Source organism: Populus nigra, chromosome 19, assembly GCF_951802175.1.
Source record: "Populus nigra chromosome 19, ddPopNigr1.1, whole genome shotgun sequence".
In the NCBI taxonomy this organism is placed as follows: domain Eukaryota; kingdom Viridiplantae; phylum Streptophyta; class Magnoliopsida; order Malpighiales; family Salicaceae; genus Populus; species Populus nigra.
In genome coordinates, this window is record NC_084870.1 from 9,887,241 (window position 1) to 9,908,472 (window position 21,232).

A 21,232-nucleotide genomic window follows, 5' to 3' on the forward strand; every position below is an offset into this window, starting at 1 on the left:
AGCCTCAAACCCCCAACGAACGGACGGCCATATCTGTCTTCGTAAATTATCCATCCAAAAAATCTCGTTATTAAAAGACTGTTCATAAAATGACGTGTCATTCTTTAAAACGAGTCGTTTAAACTCTCCCTCTGCGAGACTGCCATTTTTTTTCCTCTTTGACAATAAAATAAGAAAACACACAAATCAGATTACCTGGAAATCTCTGTTAAATTAAATCCAAAGCAAAAATTGGAAAAAAGAAAGAAGAAGAAATGTGCAACGGTAACATATAATAATCATTTGTGTTCTTCACGAGAAAAAGCCCATAATCCTTTCTTTTCCATTTATTTCCTTAGCTGGACTGTGAAAAAATAAAGATGAAAGAGTGAAGCTTTAAGCAGCTGCTAAATGCCTTTACTCTTCCTTCCTTCTCGATCTCTCCGAAAAACCCTCATGGCTGACGATCCCTTCTTCTTCTTCTGCTCCAAGGTTTGTTCTTTGTTATTTTCTTCTGCATCGCTTGATGTTATTTAAGTAATGAGTTTACCATGTGTTTTGTGATTTTTTTTAATCTGGGTTTTATTTATATAACATTATAATCTTCCAATCTTTGTGCGTTTTGCTTCTTTTGTTATTTGCATTCACATGGAAGCAAAGCAAGGCCCAGCCTTTCATTAATTTTTTAATCAATTTGTTGAATGGGAAAAAAGGGTTATTGTCTTTTAGCAGTAATAATAGCTTTCTTAGCTCAACTGGATCAAAAAATAAATTAAAAATCTCTCTCTCAAGCTTTTACTTTGATGTATCCATTAATACTCGTTTCTTGTTTTTTCTCTATTTACAGTTTTACCAATGCTGGCCTTAGTTATGGAACTAAATTGCAGTTGGTTATTAATTTTTTGATGTATTGTAATTGTGGTTTCTTAGTGAATCTTTAATGCGTGGGTGATTTGTGAATGACAGGATTCTTTTCTTATAAAGGCTCCTAAGAAATCACCGTTGGCGTTAAGGATGGTTGTCTTAGTGTTTGCAATGGTGTGTGGTGTGTATATATGCTCAATTTGTCTTAAGCAAATTGGCATTCGTACGAATCCTGGATTTTTGAGTGTTGAAGTGATTGAAAGGCCGTGTCCGGAACCTAATATTGAACCTTGGGAAATCCCTTATGTGCACTACCCGAAACCGATAACTTATAGCAGGTAAGACATTAAATATGCTGATGCTGAATTTATTCGCGTGGGCTGTGTCAGTGATGGGATTTTTTTGGTGCATTATAGGGTTGAATGCAAGTGCAATCCTGTGCGTTATTTTGCTATTCTATCAATGCAGAGATCTGGGAGTGGATGGTTTGAGACACTGTTAAATAATCATACTAACATAAGCTCAAATGGGGAGATTTTCTCTGTCAAAGTTAGGCGGAGTAATGTTTCGACGATTACAGAGACCTTGGATAAAATTTATAATCTGGATTGGTTAAGTAGTGCTTCTAAGAACGAGTGTGCTGCTGCAGTTGGATTGAAGTGGATGCTTAATCAGGTGAAAGTGCCATCCTTAAATTGTTTGTTGTTTTTCTGTTCTTTCATTATAGATATGCATTTGGTTTATCACCCGAATGAGGAGAACAGTAATTACATGTATAGGTTGAGCAGACGCTTATCTATACTAGTAATATCATACATCAGCTTATGATGGCACTCGACCCCAGACTTCGGGGTCATATATGGGTTTGCAAATTGACAGTGACTTTCTCCTATTACTCATCAATTATCTTCCATGTACATTTAAACCTAAAAAAAGGCATTTTGATAGCAATCTAGTGTCTTCCTGGTTTCAATCTAAAGCTTATTGATAAAATCGTTGTTTAGGCATTGCACCCTTTGCTTGGATTTTTGCATTTAACATGTTTTAAGATTTTCCCTTAAATTATCACCTATTTTGGAAGGAAAATTTTTGTGGGGCTGATAGAGAACATGCAACAATTTCCTTCCACTTCCACTTACGAGGCACCTTCAAGTTTCCCTTCTCCTCTCCATGTTTCCTCGTTGAATGCTGGAAAATGCTGCTGGATGTTTGCAAATATGATTCTACTGTATGAAGGCTGTTTTAAGCATTGTTGACTATATATTTATGAGGTGAAATGCCTTTTTCCAAAAGCAGCATGGGACGATTTGTTGAAAGCTTGTATTACGTTGTAAAACTTAAAAGACTTCTCAATGTGGGAAATGAAAGTTTCTATTGATCTGTCAACTGATTCAATGTCAAAACACAGGATCAAAATATGATTTATAACACATTTTGAGGCAGTTCAGCCAGAACAACAGTTATCTGTTATCATGCTGTATTCCAAATTCAAGTTCTTGTTGTTCTGTTTACTGATTCAATATCAAAGCACTGGATGAACAATACTATTTAGAGCACATTTTGAAGCAGCTCTGATACAACAACATTAATCCGTTGTTATGATACTTTCTAAATTCAAATTCAGGTTGCATTTCTCTTACTCTAGGCTCTTTCAAGGCGATGGGTATTTCTTATTAATGTTCGTAGGTTTCTTTCCCTCTTGAAGACTGGGGTCTTGCAAATTTATTAGCTGGTGTAATATTACCAAACGTTTGCACCTAAATTCAAGTTTTTCTAGATAAGCATTTGACAATACAATCTTACAAATATTAGTATTGTCCATACCCCCTATGGTTATCTACTTTTAGATTTATTTTATCTCATTTTCACTTCTCACATTCCTTTCCATAACAATTAATGCAGGGTGTGATGCAACATCATGAAGAAATAGTGGAGTACTTCAAAACCAGGGGCGTTTCAGCTATATTTCTCTTCAGGAGAAATCTGCTACGCAGGATGATTTCGATACTTGCAAATTCTTATGATCGAGAGGTGAAGCCATTAAATGGCACCCATAAGTCTCATGTTCATTCTCCTCGTGAGGTTACTTCAACTCTTCCCCCCACCTCTCCCTCTCTCAGATTTCTGTCTGTGATATCTTATAACAAGTGATGGTTTCAGGCAGAGATACTAGCTAAATACAAGCCTTTGATTAATACAACATTGCTGATATCCAATCTGAAGCAAGTAGAAGACACAACTGCCAAAGCCTTAGAGTACTTCAAGAGTACGAGGCACATAATTCTTTACTATGAGGATTTAGTCAAGAACCACACGGTAAACTGAAGTTTTTGAACCTTTTGTTTAGAACTCCCTACTATTGGTCAACGCCCATATATGCAGGTTCAGCTCTACACTGTGACCAGAAAAAGGTTCAAAACAGAAACAGTAACAGTTTCTCTTTTATTTTTCAGAAATTATTAGATGTTCAAGATTTTCTGAAGGTTCCACAAAGAGAACTTAAGAGTCGTCAAGTAAAGATACACAAAGGATCCCTATCTAACTATGTTGAGAACTGGGATGAAGTCCAAAAGTCTCTGAAAGGAACGCACTATGAAAACCTCCTAACTGGAGACTACCGAAAGTAAAGCCACTGTAATGGTGTACATAGCACGCTCTGTCGTCTAACATCTTATCCCTTTACTTCTCACAGGGGCCCCAGGGCATGTCGGAGTTTCACCCTGTTAAAATTTTGGCTGCAACATGTGCATCACTAGTTTCATCATTTTTCCCACGAAATTAATATTCCATTTATTCTTCTCTCTTTTGGCTTCTTTGAGAGAATCGTTGCATTGAAGTCTAGCAATAGAAGAAATTGCAGTTTCACCTTGCTTTCTTGTCTGTGTACACTACGTATTTATGCAGACTAAAAAGACAACATAACCATTGGAATAGCAGATGGGCCTGCATCAAGGTCGTCTTGTAGAATCTCTTAGCAGAAGTAAACGGAAGGCTACCGTTATTCTCGTTTGAGAAGTTGGTATGATATATACCAGTTCTGAAGGCAAACGCCAAATGGGTAAGAGTAGAAGATTCTCACAAGACCTTCATCTGTTGTTGCCTTTGTTTTTATGGCTTGTATGATTAGTACAGTCGAGTGGTTTGTTTTGAGTTCATTCAGAGGAGCACGGGGAACTTCTGTAGAGACCTTGAAGGTGATTATTTAACTTGTTTCATTTATATGTTTGACCTCGTGTTTAATTTCAAAGCAGATGAGAGGAGTTTAGTATGACTTTGTTTCGAGTTATCTTGTTAACCTCATGACTGATATTTGCTAATGAGTTTGGTGAGTTTAAGAGGGCGGATGTGACGAGATTAGGAGGGACATGACATGGCCAGACCTCTCCTTGGGTAGGATATGATAGCAAAAATAACTCATGTCAAGCCATCACGAATTGTCCTGCTTGGATCATGGCAATTGATGTGACATTGGTGACAAAGAAAATGAAATTTGAATGGTGTATTGGCTGTGCTATGTTTCTGTTTATTTCTCTTGTTCAACGAATGAACAGAGAAGTCTTCAAAGCAAGGTTTTAAAATCTGTTCAGGTGGCTGGGTTTTTTTCTTCTTCAATTAGAATGGTTTGTTTTGAATTCAGAGTATTTAATCGTGTTGTTTTGAGAAATATAAATTAATTTTAAATTTTAAATTTTAAACACAAGTAAAAATATGAGTGTTAGCTTGATATGACCGATTAATTTGACGGGTCCAAAACTAACTTAGACTATTAATAAAAATGTAGTTTAACTAAAAACATTGAAACGATAATATATTTGATCGATTCAGGTTATGAGATCATAAAAAACATAAAAAACTTAAGTTTACTTAAGTTAATTCACGAAACTTGTGAATTGGGTTATAAGACTAAAACAATTTTATAAAAAACAAATTGAAATAAATAACAAAGTTTAATTAACTAGATATTAAATGATAAAACTGAAAAGAAAATTAATTAAAAAAATAGATAAAAATCATCGAGCCAACTACCCACCAAATCCATTGTGACATGGATAATAAGATTAAGATAATCATGATAAATTATGAAATCAACTTTCAATAAATCAATAAATCAAGTGTTGAATGATGAAATTAAAGAAAAAATATAGATTTTTTTTAAAAGCAAAAAAACATTAATTGGTTGAAATGGGTCAAGATTTTTTTGAGTTTGTTTTGATTTTTAAACTAAAACAAAATATATCGATCATTTCAAAATGAATGGAACTGACAACCTTATTTTGAAATTTAAAATGTCACTCACTCACCACAATTCATTAAGAGTCCATTTGTTATAGCGGTTGGTTGTGTTTTTCAATAAATTTATATTTTTTATTTTTTATTAATTTTTTTATGTTTTGTTATTGTTTTGATTTATTAATATTAAAAATAAATTTTAAAAAATAAAATAAAAATATAATTTTTAAATCAGTCCCGTAATATTAAAAACTAAGCTAGACAGACCCATAGAGCCCACACGGCCCGATTTTGACCGGACTGTCTTGTCTGAAGGTCAAAGGTTTAAGGGAAAGCGCGCACATTAATTCACTCGTCTGCTTGTTTCAGAAAACTTGCTGTGCCCAGCTCCAACTCCAGCAACCGTCTTCAACTAGATCAACGGTCAGGATTGCATGAAATTATTGGCCCATCCTAAACGCTCAAGATTTAAGAAAGGCTGCTGATGAGTAATTAAAGAGCACCTGTTAATGCCTTGCTAATTAAACTTGTTAGCGAGATCCTTTTCGTTTTCCACCGTGGAATGCATACATTTCCATGGATAAATAAATTTCTAATCACACTAAATCAATGTCTCATCGAATCTTGAACTAGTGGCAGCACTACCACATGGCATCTGACCATATTGACACCACCGAGCATGGACTGGACCGTGATCCTGGGGGTTTTGCCGCGTCAAATCAAATGGGCTTTCATATTTCTGTAAAAGCAAAAAGAAAAGAAAATAATAATAATAATAATAATTGATTTGAGATGTTCCCAGTTCTTGATTTGTTTCAGGAGTTTCGGATCTGTGAAAGAAAATCAACAAACAATTTCCCTTTTACCTCTCTTGAAAACTAAAAATCCAATCTGCTCACTGAACTAGTATAACAAAATAATTTCTATCCATCAAACCATTAGCCAGCCAGCCACTTGCGTCTGAACCATCCACGTCGGCAAAAAAACCCCACCAGTACATGGGTCCCACCATCATGGACGGCAATCAATCGTTGCACCCGATGCTTAAAAGTTAACCCCGCTGACCCACCGAAAATAAGGGCAGACCACGCTTTACTAATCCCTAAACTAACTCATAATCTCAATCGAGCCCCTCGATTAGTTTTTGTTCTCGATTGACTCCCACAGACTCAAATCAAGTGCATCTTCAACGAACCCATGTCGTCGTTTGAAGAATGTTGATTTATATATGTATACATACATACATATAAAGTTTCATGGTAGTATAAAGCGAAGAGATTTAATTGAATTCTTTAGATCCTTACAGAATTATTTTGTATTTATCCTTTTCTTTTCAGAAAAATTTCTTCATGATCCTTTTTTTTTTCTTCTTGTTTATCCAGAGATCTTTTTCTTTGTATTATTAGTAGTTTATTTTCTCCATATGCTTATCTTCCTTTTCATTTTTCTTGCTCTCTTTCACATGCCCTTTTATCAAAATCTTAATTAACCTGTTGTCCTCTGTGTTTGTTATTATCAATGCTGTGTATGATATAGGATTAGCTTGATCATGATGGGAATTGTATCCTTTACGAAAGTGTGCAAATGATGGTAATATCGTGTTAATTTGATTTTTACTATCTATTATAAATAAATATGGTAATTCGTGTTTTTTTTTCCGGCACTTAATTTCAAAATATCATCACACCTACTCATACATTAGTAATTTAGAAGCCATAAAAGTTAGAATATTATATTTTCATATATATATATATATATATATGTATATAAAAAGTATCTCAAGTTAGTTTGCAGGCACCAAATTAAATCCCTATACTCCAAACAAAACCTACAAAACAAGATTTACACCCTACAATTCATGACCATTAATACAATATTAGTGGGTAAAAAAAGTCTAATTGAAGACTATATTTCTCAGCTCATATCAATTTTACTAACTCGACCATCCATTAATGTTAATTATCAAAATTATGTTTTTACAAGTTTGAATAAATAAGTATTATTATTCATCATGGCAATTACCTTTCTTAAACATGTTATTTAGAAGTTGATTTGTAGTTAGCTTTTTTTTATTATTATTATTATCTCTTATGACTCAATCAAGATTCACTATATAATTGAAGGGCCAACCTATACCATTAGGTTTGCCCAAAAATCGCAAAAAAAAAAAAACAGCACGCAAATGCGCACTGTTACACAACATATAGATCCGCAGACAGAGCGCTTCCCTTTAAATATAAACTCACCGACCCTCTTACCTCCTCTTTTAGCCCCCCACTCCTGTAATCCCCCCCCCCTCTCTCTCTCTCTCTCGCTCGCTCTAAAAATAACCAAAAAAACAAGTTACTTACTTGGAGAGTAGTGGAAGGAGAGGAGGAGATTGTCTAATTTATTCAGATCAAGATGCAGCAAAGCAACGGTCCTGATCAAAACCCATCTCCACAACACCAACCCCATCATCCCCATCAACAACAGTGGGTCCCGCACATGCAGCAACAACAGCAACAACAGCAACAGTGGATGGCAGCTATGCAGTATCCAGCTGCTGCTATGGTGATGATGCAGCAGCAGATGATGATGTATCCTCAACAACAACATCACCATTACATGGCTTACTATCATCAACAACAACAACAGTATCAAAAACAGCAGCAGCAGTATCATCAAAAGCAGCAGAAACAACTACAACAACAGGGATCTAATGAGGAGGCTAAAACTGTATGGGTTGGTGACTTGCTTCATTGGATGGACGAGACCTACTTGCATAATTGCTTCTCTCATACTGGAGAGGTATAAAGATGTAAACTTTTGATTGTTTGAGTCTTTTGTTTTGGGTTTTATTTATATTTGCCTATTGGGTTTATGTGGGATTTATGCTTTGTTTTTGTTTTTGAATAAATATTGGGTTTTTGATCTTTTATGGGTTTAAAGCTGGTTACTTTCCTGAATTACGCGGATAAAAAGACTGGCTTCGTTTGTTTTTTGTGAACTAGGTTGAAGACTATCAAGTCATTAATGATGTGGGCTTGATAAGCATAGCTTAAAGACCAGCTTCATTAAAAGCTGTTAAAGCATGTTTGCAGATTCTTGATCTGATTTAGTTTTGTGATCTGACATTAAATTAAACGCCTTTTATTTTAGTTGATGTGGCTGAAATGATTATAATGCCTTGTGATCTTTGTTGCCATAAAGTATGTCTAATCTCTACAATTAGAAATGGAGGGAACCCACTTCAAATTGCTTAAACTCAAATCGGAGATGCTAGTTGTAAATTTGTGCTGCACCAATTATCGCAATGCTGATTTGACGAGGAACTTTCGAGGGGGGGATTAAAATTTCCCAAGCTGTTACAGTGGAAAGAGTATTCTTTTGTGAAAGAAAATTGAGTTTTAGAGATATATTGTCAATGCCAGTTTGCATTCAACCACTGGATCTCTTGCTATTATCAATATGCCTCAAGCATTTCTTCAGAATGGCATTGCTTTAACACTCGAGTGACCAAAATCTCAATTTTAATGTCTTACCCTATGTTCTCTCACGCAAAGCAAGGGTTGGGGTAGAACTCAGTTTGAGTACTTCCATTGCCATTGAATAAAAAATCTCTAGCACTCAGCATATTCTTTTGTGTTTTGATGTGTCTTTTTAACTGCAAGATGAAAACTCAATGTCAATCACTGGAGATGCTTTCATCTAATAAGCTGTTGTTTTGTGCAGGAAGACTATTATTGAGCCTTTTATATTTTTTGTTCAAGTTTTCCTACCGAGTGAATTGTTTTGATAACCCATGATTATACTCGTACTTTCTGATGCTGATGTCAATAAATTGGCAGGTTTCTTCGGTAAAGATTATTCGCAATAAGCAAACTGGTCAGCTGGAAGGGTATGGATTCGTTGAGTTTTATTCACATGCAGCAGCTGAGAAAGTCTTGCAGAGCTATAGTGGCTCTATGATGCCAAATACAGATCAACCTTTTCGTCTCAACTGGGCAAGTTTTGCAGGTGAAAGGCGAGCTGATGCTGGTTCTGATCTGTCTATATTTGTCGGAGATTTGGCTGCAGACGTGACTGATGCAATGTTACAGGAAACCTTTGCTACCAAATATGCATCTGTTAAGGGAGCAAAGGTTGTTGCTGATTCTAATACTGGCCGTTCAAAAGGTTATGGTTTTGTTAGGTTTGGGGATGAAAATGAGAAGACAAGGGCCATAACAGAGATGAATGGTGCTTACTGCTCAAGTAGGCCTATGCGGATAGGTGTTGCCACCCCTAAAAAGCCATCTGCATATCAACAGCAGTATTCTTCACAAGGTATGAAATGATGCTACTGGCTTTGCAGTGCAGTAGAGTTTGGGGACCTCAAATCTGACAGCTTTTATTTCTTCTAAATTCTTGGTCAGAAATTAATGTATGTGCTCATGCATGTGCATGTGCAATTTTCTAATTTAGTTTTTAACTTGATTTTTTAAATTCATTTTTGGTGTTTATCTAATTTTATTTAATTAATTATTATGGTGTAACTTGTGTTTCAATTGTTTTCATAAGTGCAATTTTGACGAGTGCATGCGTGCATGCTTGTGTTTAATGTTTATTAGTAGAATAATTAGTCTTCAAGGGCCATCTACTTGTTGTGGTTAGAAATAGAATCCTTTTATGCGCTGTGCGCTTATTTTATACAATTTGACTCCCATACCCTTCTTTTTGGCCGTTTATTTGTTTGTTAAGTGAGATTTGTGGCTGGTTGATTCAATTAATGTTAGGAGTTAAAAGGAGATTTGAATAGATTCACTATGCATTATCATAACCTTTCCTTTCACTGGTAGTTTGATGGCTGTATTCCTTGCTCTTTTCTTATTTACCTTCTTGTCAAATGGCTAGATACTTCTGATATGTTTCTTCTGCTAGTACTTTTACATGCCATATTCATTCTGACATTTCTTTCTTTCTTTCCTTTTGTTTTGTATGGTTTTTGGCCCTACATATATTGCATCTTAAGATTTATCTCTTCCTTGCCCTGCTCATTATACTAATTTATTGTGTCTAGAGTTCAGTGTTTACTATTGAATCAATCAATCAACAGTTGTTCCTTGTATATGACCCATGTTCATAATGCACCCTGAGAATCAATCTTATACCATTTGTGTTTGTTATTTTATTTATAGTTTGTTTTTTGAGGCCCTTTGTAATAGCGTTGAAATTTGTATCTCTTGGACATGACTAGACATTATGGTTTTTGAACAATTGTTGGGTTTCATGATGCTGTCATTTTAGTGATCTGCTAAATATCAGAATGTTTTGAATTGTAATGTTGTCAATCTTTTCTCCTTTTATTGAAAAATTGGTGGAACCATGCATGGAAGTGTTTTAAGTTTTAAGAAAGATGGCCATTGCAAAGATTGGATGTTTTGATGTGTGTGGCCTTCCTTTTAATTTTGTTCCCCCTTGAAGCTTTATGCATCTCCTTTCCATAGATACGAGCTTCTCAGTTGGACCTTGCTATTTAGTGTCGGACCATGCTATTGAGTATAACTTGCTGACAATATTGATGAATGCAATGGCTTGCCTATGGTTTATAATCTGAAATTGGTTTTTTTTTTTTTATCTGAACTTACCTATATTTTTGTTTATTAGCTTTAGTATTAGCTGGTGGACATGCATCAAATGGTACAATGGCACAAGGATCACAATCTGATGGGGACTCTAACAATACAACTGTGAGTTTAGTTCTCCTGTGCTGCATTCATTGTTTTCGATCCTGTGAATTTCCTTATACATGCAATGTGGCAGATATTTGTGGGAGGAATTGACTCTGATGTCACTGATGAGGATCTCAGGCAGCCGTTTTCCCAATTCGGTGAAGTTGTTTCTGTGAAAATGCCAACTGGAAAAGGATGTGCATTTGTACAATTTGCTAATAGGTATCCTTGCTTTCCAAGTTTCCATGTTGGACCGGGTCTTTTTACATGTTTTCATCAACAGGAATGATGTTTCAAGTCTTTGCGATGGTAGAAAACAATATCAGATTATCTTGATTTTTTTCGCTATGATGATCAACTTTCTTTTCTCTGATCACAGAAAGAATGCGGAGGATGCACTGCAGAGTTTGAATGGAACAACAATTGGCAAGCAAACAGTTCGCCTTTCCTGGGGTCGCACTCCAGCAAACAAGCAGGTAAATAGACTTGATTTGCTACACAATAGAATTCCACACTTGGTTGTCTGCTCTTACTATTAGTCGTAGCCAGTCCCTTTCCCCTCCATCTCTTCTTGTTCAGGTTATCTAACTTAACCAATATGCTGTGCATGAAGCAATGAGCTGCATAATAAATGGTTGAGGTTGTTGATAAGATAAGCACCCTTCACCTGCATGGCATATGCACACGTACAAACACCTGCATGCTGACTCGTACCAATTTCTTATTTGACCTACCTCCAGCTTCTCACTTTTTTCATTTTGTTACTTCTAGTTCTTTGAGTTGTGAATCAAATATGCTGTTGACTTGTTATATTGGTAAAAGCTGTTGTCTTTGTTATTTACCGAATTATTCACCACCTGTTTTTTCCTCTACAATTTGATTTTCTGGATCTCATTTGCGGGTTTGACAGTGGAGAGGGGATCATGGTAATCAATGGCACGGGGCATATTTTGGAGGGCAAGGCTATGCCGGGTATGGATATGCCATGCCACCAAATCAGGACCCAGGCATGTACGTTGCAGCTGCAGCTTCTGGGGCTTCTTAACTTGGGCACGAGGATGGCGAGCGGCTTGCAATCTGAATTAGCAGGACAGGCTTTAAATATAGTCATCAAAAACCATGATTAAAGTAGGATGGCTCTGGCCATATATTTGTACTTCGTGAGAGTTTTGTAGCGTGATGAATCTTTATTTCATGGACATGTATTAGGGTTTGTAACAATATTTACTAGAATTTTGAAACCTGCTTGAAAAGACTAGTTAATGGGCGGGGATGTTATTTATTTGTTTAGACTTTCAAGTCTAGACAAACAATGATGTTAGTCCTGCCATAAATAAGCTAAAAAGCTTAAAACTATGGAGTCATTATCACGTGTCCAATTTCTTACCTGGAAAATTCGTTTAGATTTAGAGGAGCACTCTAGCTTTGTCATTTTTCTTGCCTCTGTAATCAGGTGGTTCTTTGTTTTTATTTGCCCTTGTAATAATCCAAGTAGTTTCTCTTTTGACTATGAAGTTGTATGTACAAAATCTATTACAATGATTCCGAAATGATGTTTATCATATTTCCTGCTAAAATATGTATTTAGCGTTCTAGTAATTTGTAACTCAAGTGTTATCATAAGATCGAAATCAAGGGGGGAAAACACGCTCTTAAAAGGAATGCCGATTGAGGAACAAAATATGATCAGGCCTGTGAATCTTATTGTGTTCATTCACACAGGAGTAACGAGTTATTTTTCCTCTATTAGATTAACATCATGTTTAGTATTGCGTCTCACACGAAATTAATTAAATTTTGAATTTTTTTTATTTAAAATTAATTTTTTTATATTTTTAATTAGTCCCCCTAGACCGGCACGTAAATAAATATGGTTTTTTTTCCTTGCATATAGAAAGTAGGGAATAATATAGCTTCTATTAGGAGATCTCTTCATTGTCGTTTTCGAGAGATAAAGTGACAAGTGGTAAAAATGTAGTCTAACATCTAGAATAGTATAAAAAAGCGTACACATCTCTAATATATTGAAGTGTGAAGAGCTGTTTAACGTATAGTATCTCAATGTGTATATATTAGGTTTGAATCCGAACAGGGACAATTCTCAAGTTACACAAAATTAAGAGAGAAGCAAGTGGCATCAATATTTTAAGAGAAGGTTTGGTTGACGTTTAGCATTTTAAAAATTGGACCGATCAGTTGTCAACTACTGTAAGATATGACCACCTTATTTTACACTATAAATCGAAGGTACATGAACAAGCATCATGCCTAGCAGCTTTGACATTACAAGTTTCAAGGAAAAAACCCCAAAGAAAACTAATTTCATCACATGTTGCAGGTTGTATTGATTTGTTTTTAGTTTTTGTGTGTCAAATTTTAGTCACGTCATCTCATGTCAACAACAATAAGACATCACCCACCTTACTTGCAGCCCACCTTTCCCCCCGTCATGCAGCCCGCCTCTATACCATTTTTATTACAAAATCAATTACGACACGCACACACACTGTATTAAAAAGAAAAGCATAGAATAATGTTTGCGTGAAAAACATTACTTTAGAATAATCTGTCATGCATAATTATATATTGGGATAATTATGCATTAATTGGCCCCTCGATTTTTTTCCATTTTGGGAAGGTATAGTTTCTATTCCCTTTCTTCTTGGTGAAAAAATATAATGCCCCGCAGAAAATTTCCTCTCCAACCATTTTGAATGCCAAATGCATATCGTGGAAAGAACAAGACAGATTGACAAACAAAATTAAGATATGTTTATATGATTCTTAATTTTAAAACCGTAAAATTATTCGAGATACACGTATATTCATATTAATTTTTTAAAAAAAATATATAATTGGATTGGCTGCCCGTACAGTGGCGGAAAAATAAATTCTTGTCGATAGGTTTTAAGGAGATTTCCTCCTCCTCTTATTGATTGGCGTTCAGATTACCTAACATCAGACATGCTAGAGGAGGAAAGAAAAGGGAAATAGTCTTGGTGCAGAATAATTATGATAATTAGACCAAAAATATTTTTAAAAGCTAAGATTTTGACGTTAATTAGTGGGCAAAAAAAAATAATAATAGTTGAAAGGACACCATTTAAGACTTTTAGCTCCAAATTGGGCAGTCCACGTGTTTATAAATCACAATAAAATCAAATAAACCGGCAATGGCAGCTTGATTGATTATGCTAATTGCATGTATATTCTTCCTTGGCAAAACTATGTCACTATCGCTCAATGTTTTTTAACGAACCGAATCATCAGCACTCTTGTCTCTACCCAAATATCTATGTTTCATTCAACAAGAGATTAATTTATCCAACAAATATGATGTTTTTCTTCCCGCATTTAATACTTCGAATGCATGCTGCTTATTAATGCATACAAAAATTAATAGACAGCCACTTTAATTTGTTTAAATACGTGAAAATTTAATTAAATATTACAATAATCATTCATGAGAAAAATATGAAATGATTATGCAATATATTACTAATGGTATCATACGGTGTGCTAGCTAGGAGCTAGTTGCTCAAGTTGCAACTGACAAAGGGTTTTCAACATGGGTTAGTGGTCATAAGGAGAACGAGTCCTTTTTTAATACACAAAATTTTTACCTTATTAATTATTAACTATTAGCTATAAATTTAAAACTTTTGGGGAATTTATTATGTAAAATACACCGTGAATCCTCTCACTTGGTAATTTGAATGACGGTTAACAATGCTTCTTTTATTATTAATTTGGCTCTTATTCAACCAAATTATAAAGCTAAATTATTGAGAAATTGTGAAATTGGAAGACAGTGAATTAAAGTGAAAAATATAGAGGGAATGGGTGGTTTTAACAAAATTTAGACAAATATTTTCTTGTTTTCCCATACATTCTAAATTATTAAATTATAACTATTGGGTCTTTTTAGTTTCTAAAATTTAAGGGTAAAATCAATTTTGATTTTAAACTTTATTTTTTTATTTTTTTGGGCTCTTGGTTCCATGTATCTTTTTATTATTATTTTTGTCAAGAATGGATTGAAAAATCAGTTTCTATATAAAAAAAACTTATATTCTATTTTTCCTGACACTATAATGGGCAGGAATTGAACAAATACTAGACAATATATTATCTGACTTATTTTTTTAAAAAAAAATCAGGGTAAACTACTCATAAATAAATAAAATTAAGGGTACATGCACGAGGGCCTGCTCTTACAAGCCTTTGCACAAGTCTTTACTAGATAGGTCAGTTGCGTTAGCTTAGCCTGACCTTTTTTAATAAATATATTTTTTAATTAATATATTTTATGTGTGTGTGAGAGAGAATTAATGGCTCTTCTCTCTTATTTTTTTTAAACTATTTTAAATAATAATTGTTTTTTAGTTATTTTATATGTATTTAATTTTTTAAGAAATTGTTATGATTCATCTATATTTTTTTATATTCTATATAAATGAAATTTAATTTTTAAAAATAAAAATATTTTTAATTTGTATAACATTGCATAATATTTTTTTATTTTTTTAATTGATTTCATGTGTATTTATTTTTATTTTTATTTAATTAAATAGAAAATTATTTTTTTATAAAAAGATTCTTTAAACACAAAGATGTCAAAGATCCAAGTTATTGTGAGGACTGAGGCCGCATATCTTAGTATATAATTAACTCTTAATTTTTTAATTTTTATCTTTATTTATAATTAGTAATTTTTTATTTATTTATCAGTATAATTTTTTATTTTTGATTTTTTTATATGAAAAACATATTCATTTATTTTTATAGAAAAAAAGTTGACACGGAACGCGACACCAGTTAAATAACTATTTATTTATTAAAATAAAAATAAAGTGGATATCACATCATAGCACGACAACTGTTGTAATGGTAATTAATTATGCTTACAAATGTACTTGTCTTTTAAGCTAAAAGCTCTTTGCCTTCATTTTGATTCCAACATTGCTCTTGTTCGTTGGCTTTCAAAGTTCCATGCCAGGACATGACATGATGATCAATTGGTGCTTCCATTCTCATAGCTCTTACCAGGATAGATATTAGCCACTTGATCAAGGACAGGAATGATTGTGCCTTGTAAATATTATAAAAGTCTAAATTCTTTTTTATTTTATTTTTAAAAATGATTCAAGAACACATCTCTCCTGCAGTCTAATACATTTACAGAGATATTAATTACCAGTTTGAACTTGAATACTTTTTTTTTTTTGAAAAATAGAACAAATTTACTAAACCATCCAGAGTAAAAATAAAAAACTCTATTGCAATAGAAAACCCATATTGGATGAGTTTCATAGTGTAATCAACAATTTTTATTTTTTAAATCTACATTTCTAGATCTAAATCATTAAGGGAAACTTATGTTTCAGACCTCCTAAAACCATCATGAATATATTCATTGGAATGACTGTTACAACCTATAAATACATGTTTGATAGTGTAATAACAATTATTTTTTAAAATATTATATATTCAATGTTTAAAATTATAAAAATAATTATTTTTTAAAGTATTTTTTTTCTTAAAAATATATCAAAATAATATATATTGCAATCTCATATTTCATTTCATCGCTCAAAAAATGTTATATTTTAGAGAAATAGAGTAAATTATAATCAACAACTCTCTTTTACTGTCAAGATGCACAGTCAGTTTAATCTAAATAAACTGCAGCCACAAATTATTTAGAGTTGATAGAGATACATCGAACAACTATCTTAAATCTCATGTCAAATTAATAAATTGTCGCGATTGAGAAAAAAACAAAAAGGATAGAAGGGGTAAGTTGCCAAACATGTTAGAACAAGGAAGAAGAGACATGAAAAATGACAGCCGTCTAGCTTACGCAAACATTAAAAATCTAAAATAACAAGGAGACAATAACAGTGGTGAACAAGTACATGATGTTTCGTTGTTTCTCGTGCTACACACACACTGCATTATGATCCAGACAGTAAAAAAAAAAAAAAACATCAAAACCTTGTTTGCCAGCCAGCATTTTGATGCCAGGGCCATATATATTTGACCACTTTCTAACTTAAAACATCACAGTCAACATACTATCAATCATTTCCTCATGTTAAAAATCTGAAAAAGGAAAATAAAATAAAATCAAATCAAATAAAAAGAGAGAGGTACATTTTAGTGCAGCGGACGCAGAATAATAACGAGTGGACCTACCCAGCTAATATCAGATCAGACTAGTCACTGCGTCGTGAGGGAGTGCCCTGGAAATGCCAACTAGGACGCGAATTCTAGGTGTGGTGATGACAGCAAGGGATATCAGTGTCTGGTGTAAAGACAGTTATGCCACCACCTTAAACTTCGTTCTGCCGCGTGTTTGATGTTCTGACAGCTTTTATGGTTGAGTTAAAAGAAAAAAAATTTAAAATATATTTCTAGTTGATTCTTAAATGTGTTTAGTAATGTTGTCGTGGTGTATGTTAATTTTTTTTTAAAAAAATTAATTAAAAATATAATAAAATTATATTATTTATTTATTTTATTATTGTCACCAGCATGTTGAAGCGGGACAAGCTCCTAAAAAATAATTAATGTGTTCTTAGATAAGAAATAATTTTAAAAATTAAATGCTGCTACAGTGCCAAAGTATGTTTTAAAAAATACTTATAAAGTTAAAATAGCTGTGATATAAATTTTTTCATGCAAAATAAATAAAAAATAATTTATTTTAATTTTTATAAAATAAAATTTTGAAGCATAATTTTATACAAGTTCCACTTCAAAAAAAGTAAAAATTATCTGACTAATCAAATGATTTTTTTAATAATTAAATAAAAAATAAAAGATACCATAATACTAAAGTAGAGCATCTGCTTCAATTTTTCAAGAATCTAATTCACATATTCTTTAAAATCCATTTGGTTTCGCAAGATTTTAGATTTTATTCAAATTCAAATTTTACCTTTTTTGAAGGATAATGTCGTTGGCTCACATTTTTAAACTTCAAACTACAGTTCTTGCCAGAAAAAGACATTACAGTAAATTATTTATCGAATCCGCATGAAATTGGCTCAAGTTGCAAATGGGCATGATTTCAAGACCAGCCATCATTGCACTTTTATATTTCAGTTACAATTTAATCCAGATATATTTATCTGGTAATGTTTTTTTTTTTTGATTTGATAAATAATAGATAGAGTATAAATATTATCAAATTTAATTTGAAATTTATTTAAACCTAATCCAAAACATACATTTAAATTATATAAATGTATTTAATAGAATATTTAGATTTTTTTTACAATATGATACAAACACCTTAATATTGATATAAAACACGTATAAATAAATAATATTTATCATTTTATCATTTAATATATATACATATACTTCATATATATACATATATTGTTATATTTTTTGTTGATTAATAAATAATAATAGATAATAAATACCCATTAAACACTAAAAACCTGATAAATAGTTTATGGATATTTAAATTTTTTATTTGATAGATAATGAATATATATATATATATATATATATATATATATATTAAGAAATATAATTCACAGATATTCATTGTCATCTCTACTACAAATCGAGTTCAAATAATCTCATATTTTAGGGTTTTTTGCACAAAAAAATTAACTTTAATTACATGTTTTTGATAGTGTGTTATCTAAATTTTTGATTTAATTTTTTAGTGATGAGTCCACTATTAAAAATAAAAAACACACTAGTAAAAACATGATTTTTATGCTTTTATTTTTACTTTTCTGTTTTATGCTAAGAACGGTTGCAACATATAACAAATATAAAAATAAAAATCTAGACAAACACACTGTTAGTATCTCGAAATGAAAAGATAGAGAAAACAATGAAGACATGTTTTTTTTATATTTCTAGTATAAAAATTTATTTTAAAATTATTCTCTTTAATCAATTTTTTTTTGTTTTTAATATTTTTATCTTTTTATTTCAAAACAGTATTCAAACAATTACGATAAACAAAGAATATCAGAATTCAAAGCCCACCCTTGCCTTCCTGGCTACTTTATATTATTTCTGTCCATTTCATAAAACTCCCTGCTTTCCTTAATTTCTTTATTTCTTGCCTAATCATGGGCTACAACTTGGAAGATTTGGCTTGTACGAATGGCTATCAAGACTGTAGAAAAATCAATTATATTAATTAAAAAATGAAGTAAAAAGGTAGATAACTGAAGAGTAAAACCAACACAACATCCATGATAAAAAATAATTACTCCACGACCCGTCACGCTCTCAAATACACATGTAAGCTGACGCTAAAAACAATTATGAATCTGAGTTTAACATAAATTTTAAAGTTTATATTTTTTTTATTCAGCAAAAATCTCATAAAATCTGAAATGATAAATTTAAATACCCTAAACATTTATAATAACTAAAAAACAACTAATAAAAAGAGTTAAAATCCAAAACTGATGAGGAAAAAACTTAAAATACTGGCTAAAATTCAAATGCAATTTTGAGAGTTTTTAGAGTGAAATTTGGTGAATCCCTCAATCTAAATTCAGGTTTTTGTATTAGAAATTTATATATAAAAAAACTCGAGCCCGAATCAATAATTTATTTAAAAGTTATATCTATCTGGATAACTCGTTAAACGAATCAAATCCATCAAAACCTGGGCTAATTGTTACACGTCATAGGAGAGCTAATAGAGTTTATAAAGCCGCCTCTCCCTGAACCATGACAAATTTCTCTCCAGTCAATCTCCCTCTCCTTCCCTTCTCCTTCCTTTCCTTTCCTCTCTCTCTACTCTTTCCCACCCTCTCTATAAATCCACGCAATTCAACTAATCCCAACCTTGAAACTCACAGCCAGTAACCTCTTCAATGGAAATGGAAATTGTGATGCCAGTGCCACCTGTGGACTTCAACTTTGATAGCACCTGTTCTTCTCCTTACATGACTGCCCCTTCAAGTCCTCAAAGATTTGGCAACTTACTCTTTAGTGCCCCAACAAGCCCCACTCGTATGTCCTCTTTCTATAGGGAGCTTAATGATATAACTCTTTCTACAAATTCATCATCTACAATCCCTTTTGACTGGGAAAAGAAGCCTGGAGCTCCCAAATCCAAGAACCAAAGTGAAGACAACAACAAGAATGACGGTGATCTTGATGATTATAATGAGGATTTTGAGTTCGACTTTAGTGGTCAATTAGAAAGAACTTCTTTATCAGCTGAAGAACTATTCGACGGTGGAAAGATCAAACCTTTGAAGCCACCGCCTGGCTATGATTCTTCAGTTTCTTCTCCAAGGTCTCCAAGATCACCTAGATCAAGAGCCACAAAAAAGAAGGAATTTGACCCCTTTCAAGCTGCCATTGAAGAGACATGTAGAGGAGAAGTTAAACTACAAATTAATCAACAAGGCCAAGCTCCCCATCAACGTGGAAGAGGCAGAAGCTGTGGTAGTGGTTCCTCATTTTCAGGTTCTATACGTAAAGGAAGCAGATCTTTATCTCCTTTAAGAGTCTCAGACATCACGTTTCATCAAGAAGAGAATTCCCAGAATTCAAATAATATTTCTTCTACAGCAAGCACCCCTAAATCATCTTACACGTCTTCTATCTTATCCGCAATATCATTCACATCGAAAAGGTACAAGAAATGGAAGCTGAAGGACTTATTGCTATTCAGAAGTGCATCAGAAGGAAGCAGGACGACAAGCTGCAATGACCCGTTAACAAAATATTCAGTCTTGTCCAAAAAAGAAGTGGCAGAGGATGTCAAGAATTCTAGCTTTCGGTCTACAGATAGTATAGGAAGTTCCAGGAGGAGATCAGGGCCTATATCAGCTCATGAGGTGCATTACACAGTGAACAGGGCGGTTTCAGAGGAAATGAAAAGGAAAACCTTCTTACCTTACAAGCAAGGTTTATTGGGGTGCTTGGGATTCAATCGGGCTGCAAGTGTGCATGAGATCTCTAGAGGTGTTAGGTCTTTGACACGTGGATGATTCAGATCAACTCAATCTGGGTTTTCTTCTTCTTCTTCTTCTTCTTTTGTGATTTGAATTTTAATGGTTAGCTTGATATATTTGTTATACATGATTATAATGGTGCTTTGTATGGAAATACGACATAATTAATGAAGACATCTACAAGATTACAAATGTGAACAGAACGCTGCTCGTGTTTGGCTGTGTCTGAGATGTGGTTTACCAAGTAAAAGATTCAAAATAGAATGCGGTTGTTGTGCTTATCTCTAAATTTGGCATCGACGTTTTCTAATGACTTCTGGTAAAAGGTTCGATACAGACAAATTTGACTGAACATAATAATTATTTCATTGCTTTGCTCTGCAGTAAGAAATATTCTGGCATTGCAATTTTGGACCACATTGTATTCCATGGTGTGATACTTGCCTTGTAGGGAAAGTTCATATGTACCAGTCATAAGAAAACAGAACCCGCTGAACTAAAATGAGCTGA

General features: G+C 33.2%; 3 protein-coding genes across 3 annotated transcripts; all 3 read left to right on the forward strand.

Annotated features, from left to right (window-relative positions):
* The first annotated feature begins 101 nt into the window (after window positions 1–101).
* Window positions 102–4,111, forward strand: LOC133679133 (uncharacterized). Its single transcript, XM_062101640.1, has 6 exons — window positions 102–471; window positions 946–1,181; window positions 1,260–1,518; window positions 2,746–2,925; window positions 3,004–3,159; window positions 3,297–4,111. The coding sequence occupies exons 1-6, from the start codon at window positions 391–393 to the stop codon at window positions 3,468–3,470; spliced, it is 1,086 nt and encodes a 361-aa protein (XP_061957624.1). The 5' UTR covers window positions 102–390; the 3' UTR covers window positions 3,471–4,111.
* A 3,222-nt stretch (window positions 4,112–7,333) lies between these two features.
* Window positions 7,334–12,130, forward strand: LOC133680018 (polyadenylate-binding protein RBP47-like). The gene is made up of 6 exons (XM_062102798.1): window positions 7,334–7,863; window positions 8,904–9,381; window positions 10,702–10,784; window positions 10,858–10,988; window positions 11,146–11,242; window positions 11,677–12,130. The coding sequence occupies exons 1-6, from the start codon at window positions 7,477–7,479 to the stop codon at window positions 11,809–11,811; spliced, it is 1,311 nt and encodes a 436-aa protein (XP_061958782.1). The 5' UTR covers window positions 7,334–7,476; the 3' UTR covers window positions 11,812–12,130.
* Window positions 12,131–19,462: 7,332 nt separating this feature from the next.
* On the forward strand, window positions 19,463–20,925 carry LOC133679663 (uncharacterized). The gene has a single exon (XM_062102325.1). It carries the CDS (start codon window positions 19,631–19,633, stop codon window positions 20,756–20,758), a length of 1,128 nt encoding a protein of 375 aa, XP_061958309.1. The 5' UTR covers window positions 19,463–19,630; the 3' UTR covers window positions 20,759–20,925.
* Window positions 20,926–21,232: the final 307 nt, after the last annotated feature.

Excerpts from the sequence above, each read along its gene's own strand:
- LOC133679133 (XM_062101640.1), top strand. The coding sequence starts at position 391 with ATGCCTTTACTCTTCCTTCCTTCTCGATCTCTCCGAAAAACCCTCATG. Across the intron at positions 472-945 it reads TCTTCTTCTTCTGCTCCAAG|GATTCTTTTCTTATAAAGGC; the intron begins GTTTGTTCTTTG and ends TGTGAATGACAG. Across the intron at positions 2,926-3,003 it reads ATGTTCATTCTCCTCGTGAG|GCAGAGATACTAGCTAAATA; the intron begins GTTACTTCAACT and ends TGATGGTTTCAG.
- LOC133679663 (XM_062102325.1), top strand. The coding sequence starts at position 19,631 with ATGGAAATGGAAATTGTGATGCCAGTGCCACCTGTGGACTTCAACTTT.
- LOC133680018 (XM_062102798.1), top strand. The coding sequence starts at position 7,477 with ATGCAGCAAAGCAACGGTCCTGATCAAAACCCATCTCCACAACACCAA. Across the intron at positions 10,785-10,857 it reads GGGACTCTAACAATACAACT|ATATTTGTGGGAGGAATTGA; the intron begins GTGAGTTTAGTT and ends GCAATGTGGCAG. Across the intron at positions 10,989-11,145 it reads TTTGTACAATTTGCTAATAG|AAAGAATGCGGAGGATGCAC; the intron begins GTATCCTTGCTT and ends CTCTGATCACAG.